This window comes from Nelumbo lutea, chromosome 5 (genome assembly GCF_056320005.1).
Source record: "Nelumbo lutea isolate HS-2025 chromosome 5, American lotus-T2T, whole genome shotgun sequence".
NCBI classification, from domain to species: domain Eukaryota; kingdom Viridiplantae; phylum Streptophyta; class Magnoliopsida; order Proteales; family Nelumbonaceae; genus Nelumbo; species Nelumbo lutea.
In genome coordinates, this window is record NC_142688.1 from 74,058,408 (window position 1) to 74,070,626 (window position 12,219).

At 35.6% G+C, this 12,219-nt stretch overlaps 1 protein-coding gene across 1 annotated transcript; it reads left to right on the forward strand.

Annotated features, from left to right (window-relative positions):
* Nucleotides 1-511: 511 nt before the first annotated feature.
* On the forward strand, nucleotides 512-11,894 carry LOC148852915 (Nuclear transport factor 2 (NTF2) family protein). The gene is made up of 5 exons (XM_088945272.1): nucleotides 512-1,367; nucleotides 3,757-3,871; nucleotides 3,964-4,045; nucleotides 10,725-10,776; nucleotides 11,579-11,894. Exons 1-5 carry the CDS (start codon nucleotides 966-968, stop codon nucleotides 11,642-11,644), a joined length of 717 nt encoding a protein of 238 aa, XP_088801398.1. The 5' UTR covers nucleotides 512-965; the 3' UTR covers nucleotides 11,645-11,894.
* The last annotated feature ends 325 nt before the right edge of the window (nucleotides 11,895-12,219 follow it).

A 12,219-nucleotide genomic window follows, 5' to 3' on the forward strand; every position in this document is an offset into this window, starting at 1 on the left:
ATTATAACTCCAAGAAATAATTGGTGGAGTTTGCAAATTGGGAAATGAAATGTTATCATTTTGGAAAATATTGGAGAAGAAAATAAAAAACATATTAATGTAATTTTCGAAAATTTATTTAAAATTTAGTAAATAATTATTGAAAATTATTGGAATATTTTGGAAATTTTATTACATTTAATAGATTTTGGAAAATAATTTAAAAATTGTTTGATTTTCATTGTAAATTATTAAAGATAAATTAGTACTGGAAAAGGAAAATTGTAATTTGAACCAATAGTTACACAAATTATTTTCATTATTAATATAAATTAGTATAATATTGGAAATTAAAAAAAAAGAAATTATTGATTAATTTATATTCAAAAATAAAAGATAAAGTAGTATAATTTTGTAAATAATCTATTTAAAAAGAAAATAAATTATTTAATAATTAAAAATCAATAATTTAGTATATTTTAAAAAATTTATCATGTAACCGATATTTAGAATATCGTTTTGATTCTTTCTTTTCTTGTACATCGCACGGATCCGCACTGGTATATAGTTATACACAATACAAACAAATACAAAATACAACCCTTTTCCGCCGTGCATCGGGAATCCCAAGGGCTATGAATCTGCCATCATAAAAGTGGTAAAAATCCTAAAAATTGAGGTGATATTCATCAAGATTTATTGGGGTTTTGATTGGTTGGAGCTCATCCTGTATCATGCCTTTTTCGCATCATAGATTTATCAAAAATTTGTGTAAAGCTTACAGAATTTCCTGAAAGGTATAATAGATAAGAAATCATCGGCTTTCTTCGCTTCCCTCCACGGTCCACAAATGTTAAAACTCGTCGCCTAGGAAGAAAAATTTAAACTCGTCAGCATCTATAAGATGGATTCGGAAGCAACAAAATTCTCTCTTTCGAACTCGCTACAAGTCATTCCTGATGTCTTCTGAAGTCTAAATCATCACCATGAGGGTTGAAGCAGTAACAGCAGCTTCAACTGCTGCCGTTGCTTTCCGGGCAACATCGCCGATTTCTCCTCTTCTTCTTCTTCCCTTCACCGGAAGAAGAAAACTTTGCTTCATTAGAGTTCGTACTCCATCGAGAACCCTAATCAGAGAAAACTCAAGAATACACAGAGGAAACCCAAGCGCCACGGTTAGGGTTTCATCGAGCAACCAACTAGCAACGACGACGGAAGATGAATCACCGTCATCATCCCCGTCCGTTTCGGTAGATTCTGGTGCCGATGTCGTTAGGAAATTTTACGACGGGATCAACCGTCGGGATCTCGTCTCTGTCGAATATCTCATCGCCGAGAACTGCGTTTACGAGGATCTCATCTTCCCACGACCGTTCGTCGGACGCCAGGTATGTGCAATTCATCTTCTGGGTACGTGTACTGTAGGTGTACCATAACAACAGTCTATAATCTCGTCGATGGTCCCACGTGCTGAACTGAACCCCAATTCGTCGGTTGTCCCACGAGGCAGTAGCACTCGTGTAATCACTTTCGTTCACGTGGATGAATCGTGTGGAAGATCTGGACCGTCCATTCTGGATTGATCATGAATGCAATCCCGCACTGCAAATTAGCTGAGCTCTACACGTCGCCCAGGTTTTAAATATCCGAAATCAGTAGTCCGTGATGAAAATTTTCCAACTATCAAAATTTGGAGAATTTTTATTTTTTATGAAACTTAATTATTTCATTAATATTTTGACAATTTATAGTATAATTACATTACTTTAATAATATTTTCAACTTTTGGGCAATATAAAATAGCTACAATTCTAAAAATTGGATTAAGTTTGGAATTTTTGCCAAGAATATATATCCAAGATTTTGAGAGGCGAGGTGTAAGCGTGAATGTATATATTATAGGAAAAATTTTCGATTAGTAACTATACTTGTACTTTTTGGCCTAGTGCCAATCCTTAAATGGCATTTGAAAAGATAGAAATGCCCTTTGAGTGTTACATAATTTTCTTTATCAATTATCTAAATATTGATAAAAAATGAACCGTCTCAAATCTTTGCCACTTCTATTTAATGAAATCGGAATCATCAGGATGCCTATTGAGAAGTGACCCAAATTTTCTTGAATAGAAGAGGTAAGGATTTTGGACTGCTCAATTTTTGTCAGCGTTACATGGTTGATAAAGAGAAATAGATGGCATTCAAAGGGCATTTGTGTCTTTTCAAATGCCACTTAATGGCTGGATAATAATCTGGTTAACGGTAGGTATTGGATTGGCACGTTTTGAAAGTGAAAGTTCAGGTATTGAACTATTGCGTTTTAAAGTTTGAGAACCAACGTGACACTAGACCCAAAATACAAGGTACTAATCAGGAATTTTCCCTAGATTATATCTTAATTTAAAAAATATTATATTTTTTACTATATATATATATGATTTTTTTAATTTTTATGTAAATATATATTATGCATGTTGGAGTAGAATTTATTTATTATGTAGCCAACTTTGTTTTCTATTTATTACATATTATTTTTTAGTTTGAATCCCATGTTTTTGAAAACCTTTATAATTTCATATTTTATCATATGTGCAAAGCTTGTTCTCACAAGGTTGTTAGTCCTCGCCTAAGAATCTTGTCACTGTGATTTTGTCCTACGATTTGACCCCGTATCGCAATGATCTCCTACACTACAATGGCATCTTGCCTTAACATCGCATCGCAACATCACAGCTTCATCATACTTATCCCGTAATACCACTCCAAAGTCCTATTACACATTGCATAGCAGTACTGAACAGTTGGGCGCTTTTGGGAAGAAGAGACTAAGGTTCAAAGTTTAATACCTATCAGGCCGTATCGGATGGTACATATCGTATCGCGGGCTTCCTGATACGCCTTTACGAGGGGTAGAGTGTTTTGGGGTCTAACCTGATTTAGAGGGTAGATGAGAGCCTTAAACTAATCCGTCAGAACCAGGTTAAAAAAAAAAAAAACCTAAAAAACAAAAATACAAGAGTTGATACAGTCCGATACGCCCCTACTGGCATATCGGGCTGTATTGATATTTTTAACCTTGGAAGAGACTCCTATAGGGCAATAGCTACACTAGCGCTAATGTGCAAGGGCAGGGCAGGAACCCAAATCCCGGGATCTCCATATGAATACATGGCGACACTCCAAACGTCTTGCCTGTTTCTTTGGAAAGTTTTCCTCCCTTGTGCATCTATGCCTATAAATAGGAGACATCTGAGACTCTCCTCACCTTTCATCTTCAAGAATCCCTGCGGAAACCCTACCACTTTGAAACCTTAATTCTCTTAAGCTCACAATCACCCTTTCTCCCTCACTAGAGCCATCTACCGTCGTTTACGTAGACCTCTCTACGACCTTACTCTCCTTACAATATGCATATTGGTAAGTTTTATATATAGTTTTGTTTTCTTTTTGGTAAAAAATTTACTTGTTTTAGGATATATGCTATATTTTTAGTTGCCTTATTCAAGTACAGTACTATAGTATAAATCATTAGGCAATATAGCATAGGGGCCTAACATGGTATATTATGTGATTCACCAAGATATGTTGAGAATATCATAAGTTTCTTGTAAAAAACAAAAATAACAATTCACTGATCAAAAAAATAAAATGTCAAAAACCTTTTTTCTTCGCATGTAGCTTCTGAACCATTTCCTCTTAAATAGTTTTTTTAAATTATGTTTGTTACTTTTGCCTCTCTTTCTTTTCAGATTTACCATCAACTTTCAACTTTTTTCTCAGGCAATCCTAGGATTCTTCAACAAGTTTATTGACTCCATCAGCAAAGACCTGCAGTTTGTTATTGATGACATATCTAATATGGATTCCTCAGCAGTAGGTGTTACATGGCACTTGGGTATGTTGAAGAATATTATAGCTTCCTTTATTTTTAGAACCCATAGATCTATGTTAACTCTCATTGTGTTCTCTTATTTTGAATGTTAACAGAATGGCAGGGAAGACCTTTTCCATTTAGCAAAGGATGCAGCTTCTATCGTTTGGAGATATTAGATGGGAAGCGACAAATAATGTAAGTTCCACAACAAGCTACTGCATTCTATGAATGACTCTGGATTAGGGATGTCAATGGGTCGGGTTAAATGGTAAACTCGGCTTGACCTGATCCTATAGGGTCGGGTATATTCAGTTTAGGGTCGGGTTAGGGTTTTGATTCTTTGACCCGAATCGGGTTCGAGTTTTGGCTGGCCCGCTCCCGCCGGGTCATGATACCCTGCATATATGCCAAGTATTCTTGTAATTTTTTGAATTCTAATTTTATAGGCTTAAAGTTTATAATTTATTTACATGCTGATATTTTCTTTTCTTCTTTTTGAAATGGAAAAAATAACACCTTAGAATCTACAAAACAATTTCCTAACTTAAATTAATGTATTTTAAATCTTCAAAACATGTTAAAAAATACATTTGAAATTATAAGGGTCAAGTCGGATCGGAATCAGATTACACCCTATATGGTTGAGTTGGGTTCAGGAATTATGTATTTTTAAGCTGGGTCAGGTTGGAATGCTGGAGGGTCGAGTTAGGGTTGAGGCAAACCCGTACCAAACCCGGTACCGAACCCGGTACCAAACCCGACTGGACTGGTTGAAATCCCTACTTTGGATTAACTAACCTCTCTTATCCTTTTAAAATAAAATTTAACTCATTATCTCAAAGCAAAAAAGTGGAATGAAATTCCAAAAACTAACAAATATATTTGAATTTTGATTAAAACAGCGTGGATCATATGGATTATTGATATCTAGGATTTACAATTCATTTGATGAATTCCTAGATCAACCAATTTCCTTATCGACTTCCATAATGGAACTAATTTTGCCAACATAAAAGTGAGGTTTGAACCCAAGAGATTCCCCCCTGCTCCACACCGTTCAGTCTCCTTAATAATTTAATTTTGGTCCTGATAGCAAGATGGGTGATCTCTACAGCTCCCTTCATTGATTGTATTGACATTTGAAGTTCCTTTGTCAAAGTAGGCAAAGCAAGCTCTTTGTCTTCCTTCCTAGACTCTTGAAATTCCAGTAGTGTTGCATCTCCATTCTCCTACATCTCAGTGTGAAAAGCACCTATCATCTGGATAACCTAGACGTTGAAGACAAGACTTTATGCTGCTTTAGAACTTTTCAAAGGTAACCTTAGGAGGACCACCTTCAAAAGAAAAGGCATAGCATAGAGTGGAGATTTTTTACTATGTTGAGATATTTTCATCAGATCAATCAATGCAAAAGAGAAATCCAAAAGAATCAGTTGCTAGAATAAAAGCAGCCAACAATTCCCTCCCTCCAGACAAGGACCCAATACTACTATCCCAACCGTTGGGTCATTGGCGCCTTCCCCTAACCCCTATACTACCATAGGTAGATGTAACCTCTCTAGTATACCAATTAAAAATTTCCACCTCATATTTACAAGTTATAACCTTTTCCCTTAATTTGCGTTTGTTTTAGGTGTAAATTCAATTTTACACTGATGAAAAATATGAATCAATTCAGTGATGGATGGAAATTGGAACTGATTGTTTTTGAATATTTTCACCAATCATGTTTGATTGTCAAGGTGTAAAATTTGATAAAATTCTGTTTCTGTTTAGAATACACATCTATGTAAATTTCCAACCATTCTTCTCTTGCTGTTTAGAATACTTCTCTTGCAGTATCTTATTTCCAACGGTTCCCAAGATACTTGAATTTGGACTATGGGCCCTACCTATGTGGGCCTTGAGCATCTTGAGCTACTGGTTAATGAGTTCATGTCCAAAAATAGTCCGAATAGCTTAGCCTGTAGCCTATAAATTTCCAACCAAGTGTTGCATCATTGCTCACTGAAAAAAACAAATAAAACACTCGTCGTCATCGTGATCAATCAATTGGCACATATCTTAGCTTAGTTGCAATTTGCAGACGCATCATTGTTCAAACATGATTAATCAACTTCCACGTATCTATTTCTTCCTTCCTCTGGCTCCTTCATTTTTCTCTTTGCAGTTCACTCTACTTATTGGAGAAAAATGGTAGAAGCGAAAAAGATGAGACAGGAGGACGTTAAGACTGTCAGGGCGGAGGCGTCTAAGAGGCTGTTCGGGCAGCAAGCAGGAGGCGTGGCTCACCCATGATGAGCTTTACCCTTCTCTCTGATGACCATGGCTGCTGGGGGATTTGTTTTAGTGGCTGTCATCACTTCACCTTGTATGCTAAAAAGAAGCCCGAAGCCTCCGCTGTCGATGTGGCCAAGGTCGCCGCCGGGAAGGCTGACCCTTTCACCACACAAGTGAGAGAGATCTGAGAGGGAGTGTATGTGTGTGTGAGAGAGAGAGGAATTGAAGTGCCGGTGAGAGAGAAACCATGAGCAAGACGAAGGTTGACACGGAGCAGACGAAGAAAGGGAGTAGAGAGACGTAAGAGTGAGATGAGTTTTACTTTGATGGTAGAAATGGGTAAGTTTTACATCGATAATTTTGATGTATTTTTTACATCAATTATTGGTGTAAAGGTATTTCAGAATGGAGCTTTACACCAATTTACGGTGTAAATATACACTCTATACAAATGATTGCAAAATCGAACCGGGGTGTAAAGTTTACCCCGGTTCGATTTTACACCTCAAACAAACACGTCCCTAGAGGCAAGAACTTCCTTCTCTAAACTGAATCACCTCATTCACTTCCCAAGCAAAGCTCTATCTAGCAATCTTATTCTTCTAATTTCCAACACACTGTCTTTCTTCACCCTGCATACCCAATCACATTTAATACGACTATATTCTCTTGTCTACTTTAATGTTCCATAAAAATTCCATTTGCAGCCTCATTTGTGTCAAACACATGGAGTATGAGTATCATTACTGCAATACAGTTTTCCAGACAATTAGACCTGATAACATCTTAGAGCATTTTAAAATGGTTCTAAGATGTAGAAACTGCTCCATTAACACCTTTGAAAATATCAATGTATTGTTTGCATGTTGAATATGGGTGACTATTGGACCCTCCACTTCCATTTGAAGCCTTTAGACTCACCTCATCCCCCTTATAAACCAAACTATACTTAAATGTTGGGCATTGTTTCTCCTTGAGTCCCAATTGTATGATTCTCTTAAGAAAAGAAAGAATTGATTTTGTGCTATCATTGGTATTCTTTGTTTTTGGTTGCTATCATTAGTTAGTGGGTATGTATTCTATGAAATATCCATTGATTATATTTTAGGGTAATATTATAGCTGGCATTATCCATGTATGTAATGCAAAAGTTGTTGGTTAGCTTGGATAGCTGGCATAAGAAAGACAGACATGGTATGACCATGTGATAGGGGGTGGTGTGCGTTGCTAGAGTAGTTGAGTCAGTATAATTGGTGGGTGTCTGTATAATTTGTGATTGGTAGGGTTTCTAGTTGTTACAGAAAATCCTTAGACTGGATAACCTTAACATATACAAACATTTATATGCAATTGAGGAATATACCTGGCCATATTGAGTCAAGTCATTTGAAGAACGAATGAAGGCTTGCACTCGTTATGAAGGGATATACCCCTCCAATAGTTTGAAAAAATATATTGGAGTTGTCACTTATAAAAAAAAAAACAAGAAAGGAATTGCCATTAGTCAGATGAATATAGAATTCCTACCCATGGGTGATTGATGAATTATCATCTGATGAAGAACATGCATTTAAATTATGCTTAGAAAGGGAAATTCTTCCCTTGAGTGCATTCATGGAAATATTAAGAATGGAAGGATTGTTAGTATGCATGTTTTTAAATGATTCGATATTTGCAAAACATCAAATCCAATTGACTTTGCCCCTTGGGAGTGACAAGGTGGTGACTTTTCACACCTAGGAAGGTTTCGAGGGTCGTACAACTGTTCATATAACTATTACGGCTTTAGGGAGCTTGCACGGGCAGCCATATGGCAAATAATTCTACATAGTTACCGGTCAAGATTTGTATAACGCACGGGATTTGTCACAATCTTTCGTTTTCTAGTCAAGATATGTGTAATGCACGGGATACGGGATTTGTCAAGAGAAATTGAAGTAGAAGTAGCTCTATGACTTTCTCAATTGAGATGAGTCAGTCCAACTTCAACTCAAGCATTATTTTTTTTGGGCCATGTCTAGTGGTCTAACCCCAACCCAAGTTGCACCCTGGCCAAAGTTTGTATTGATTTTCATTATTTTTAAATGGAATTTAAAAATTGTCCATGTCAGCATCTATTTAAATTGGTGCTTCTGTGGTTTATTGTGTTTTAGAAGCCAAAAGCACTTCAAAAATCCATAAACAGCATCTAGTGGAAAAAAGAAAAACGGCTTCTGGCTTCTTATGTTCTGGAGATGTCCTTTTATAAAGAAAAAGTCCATTTAGGAACGCTAAACCAAACACATAAAAAGTGCTTATCTAATAAGCACTTATTCAAAAATTGCTTATTTAAAAACCTACTTAGAAAGGAAAAGCCCCATTTTCCCCCAAACAAGGGCTAATACTCCTTTTGCCTTAGTTTCACTTAACAATATTATTACTTTCAATAATAATTTAAATCAACAAATATTTATTGTTTTTCGTTAGTAAAATAATTTTGATTATTTTTAAGTGGAAATTAAATGGATTTAAAATTATAATTTTATTAGCAAAGAATTGATGGTTAATTTTATTAGCAAAGAATTATAATTTTATTATATAATTAATTACAATTATAATAAAATTTTATAATTAACTATTATTTATTAATTATTATAAATTTACTACTGTTACTTGTCTTATCTTATGGCTTGATTATGATATCGAAAAATCTTATCATAATTATTATTTAAAAACTTATTAAAATATTAATATTTTAATATGCTTGATGGAAAATTAAATGCATGTATTTGGAAGGTAGAGAGAGAGAGAGAGTTTTAGACGAAAACATTAGATAGCATCAATGGAAATATGAGATAGTTAAAGAGAAGTTTTAGGAGAGGGAGATATTTTATATTTTAGGAGGAAGTTAGACGTAGTTGAAAATGTGAGATAGTTTAGGAGATTTTAGGAGAGAAAGACCTTTTATGTAATTGGATGTAAGATAATAGAGATTATGGTAAAAGATGCAAAAAAATTGTAAAAATAGAAAAAGTAATTGGAAGAATGGAGAGGGGTCGCTGACATACACAGCTGCATTTGGAGAGGCAGAATGGACAGTGGGGATGGCCCCTTAATGACTCTATTCCCTGATCTGTTAGAGATCTCTGTAAATAAGGATGCATCAGTGGCTGACTGTTTGGAGAGGCAGAATGGACAGTGGGTCTGGAATTCACAATTCAGGAGAAATTTAAATGATTGAGAAGTGGATTCTTTGGTTAGGTTGTCTGGATATTATATGACTCAAAGATAACTGGAATAGGGGAGGACAAGAGGAACTGGATATTTGAGAAATCAGGCATTTTCTCTGTGAAATATTTCTTCCACAGCCTGTCAAGGGAGGAGCCTTCTTATTTCCCAAGTAGCAGAATTTGAATTAGATCTGTTCCTTCTAAACTGAATTTCTTTGTCTGGTCGGCAGTGCTGGATAAGATATTAACTAAGGAAAATCTGGTCAGAAGAGGAATAGAGGTGGAGGATATAGCTTGTTCTATGTGCAATGGGAATGTGGAATCCTCGGGTCATTTGTTGATTCACTGTGATTTTTCGTACTGGGTGTGGAGGAATATGCTGAGTTTACCTTGGAGTAGTGATGTGCTTCTTGGCTGATGTGTAGGGTTTTATAGGGGCATGGGCACTCTGAGGTTTATCCAGATCTGGTAAGGTAGCTTGGAGCATCCTACCTGCAGCTGTTTTCTGGGCAGTATGGTGTGGAAGAAATAGGGAATATTCGAAGGGAAGCAGTCTACAAAGGAAGTTCTTAACAGGAGAATGGGGATGATGGTTCACTCTTGGTTGGCAATACATCCTTTATTTAAAAATAGACATATTTCTTCCCTTTTTGTTTCAGACTTGCTTTTTGTAAGGAATTTTTAGGTTTTTTTTTGAGGGGTGGATATATTGGTCAGATGGTTTTCTCTGTACAGCTTCTCATTGCACAGAGACTTCTTTGTATTTTGGCCCTTTGATATTAATGAAATACTTTACCTTGTACTTTCAAAAAAAAAATCATACACAGCTGCATTTTAGTAATATGGAAGAGATTGTAATACTTTTGTTGTGGAGAAGCATTTACTGCCTTTTTCCTTCATAAAATCATACAATACTTGGCAAAGATTTGCAATGAAGCATGTCCTAAGGACAAAGGTTTAATATTCAATAAATAAACCATTTTTGGTGTAAAAAAAATACTCCATTTGAGTGTTTTCTCTAATAAATTTGGCAAGTTGTGTGGTTCCCATTTGACACCCGAGGAGCCATTGCTTGGTCTGATGCTATGATACTTGGATACCTGTATAGGGGTGCCATATCATGTTGGATACTTCAATTTTTTATTTTGATTTCGTATCTGATACTGTATCCAGCCATGTCCTCGCTGTATCAAGGTAAACATAGGTATGATGTTACAATTTCAGGCTGACAAGAATGAGAATACTTGTTCAAGTTTGTGAGTGTGGTCATTTCAGTAAGCTTAGGTAGCATTAGCTTGTTATCAAGAATATGCATAAATAGTGAAATTAATCTTTTTTTCATTTTGGATCGTAATAGCAAGACTAATCTTAATCTATTTAAGCAGATATGGGCGAGACAGTGTGGAACCTTCTATCAAGCCTGGGGAGACTGCCCTTGTATGTATATCAATCCTTAATTTCATGAAAGCTTTGCTCGATATCTTGGTTTATGTGATTGACGGCAAAGAGAAGACACTGCTTTTGCACCCTGCTTTGTGTAGACTCACTTTGTGATGGTTGAGTTCTAGTGGCATGTTATTTTACCTTAAGGCTCAGTTTGGAAGGAGTACAAATACAAATATGTACAGTGCAAATACATACAAAATACAAGGTTTTGCACTCTAGATATTTGTATTTGTATTCCTTCCCTAAGGCTCAGTTTGGAAAGAGTGCAAATACAAATATGTTCAGTGCAAATACAAGACTAAAAATATAAATATGGACTGTATACAAGGTTTTGCACTGAACATATATCTCATTTCTGGTGTGTAAAGCCTTATTCTGCCATTTGCATCGTCTTTCTAACATGACAAATTGTTAAGAATCCCCACCCCTAATTTAGCAGCTGATAAATTGATGGCTTCATTGTCTTACTGACATGACAAATTGATGGCCCTCATTTACATATTATAAGGGTGAAGGTGAATAGCCCAAGGCAAGGTTTAAAGTATCGATACACATGATAAGTACAAACTTGCGTATCGGATGTTTCAATACCCTATAACATTTCTTATATTGAGGCATATTGTATCGAAATTTTGAACCTTGTTCAAGACCACTGTAAATCCATGTGCCTTTTATGTGAAACCACTGTAAATCCATAATAAATTAAATGCTTCAATTTCACCTGAAGTATTTTTTATCTTCTTGTTTTCTATCTGTTCTTCTGGCTTGACTCACTTCCCTCATGAACATACAGGTTGCCATTAGGGGTGTAATTTGGTTGTTGCAACAGTTCCCACAACTAGCAAATCAGTTAAAATGAAAGTCTACAATTGTGGCCATGCATTCACAATTTAATCATAAGGTTGTTATCAATTACGTTTAGAAATTGGATACTGTAATTTCAGGAAGATCCTGCTGCCCCATGATCTCATTATTTTGTACAGTGGTTTGTTTATTCTGCATATAACCGTGAAGTTATCAACTGTTTGAGAAGAGAACTAGAAACTTGGTTGTCACCTCTTATATTGAATTTAGTGTTGGATTTGGCAATTTAGTTTATTAACTTTAAATTATCATGAGTACTTAAATTGTTTAGTTGAACACTCTTTATTTCTTATATATACATATAGTGGATATCCCACTTTGCTTCTTGATGCACATAGAAAAACTAAAGCGTGTTCACCAATATTCTGCATAGAACTGTGAAGTTATCACTGTGCGTCTGTGCAGGCACAAAAAGAGATCTGCGGTATAGTTGATATGTACAACCCCATCACAAGGTGCCAATTGGTATGATTTAAAATCGTATCCCTCCAAAAAAAGTAAAATAAGAAAACACAAATAGACCTCCTTCAAGGCCAAAAAATAAAATAATAAAACAACGAGGGAAAGAAA

Coding starts and splice junctions, on each gene's coding strand:
- LOC148852915 (XM_088945272.1), top strand. CDS start 966: ATGAGGGTTGAAGCAGTAACAGCAGCTTCAACTGCTGCCGTTGCTTTC. Junction 1,368..3,756: donor GACCGTTCGTCGGACGCCAG/GTATGTGCAATT, acceptor CTTTTTTCTCAG/GCAATCCTAGGATTCTTCAA. Junction 3,872..3,963: donor AGGTGTTACATGGCACTTGG/GTATGTTGAAGA, acceptor GAATGTTAACAG/AATGGCAGGGAAGACCTTTT.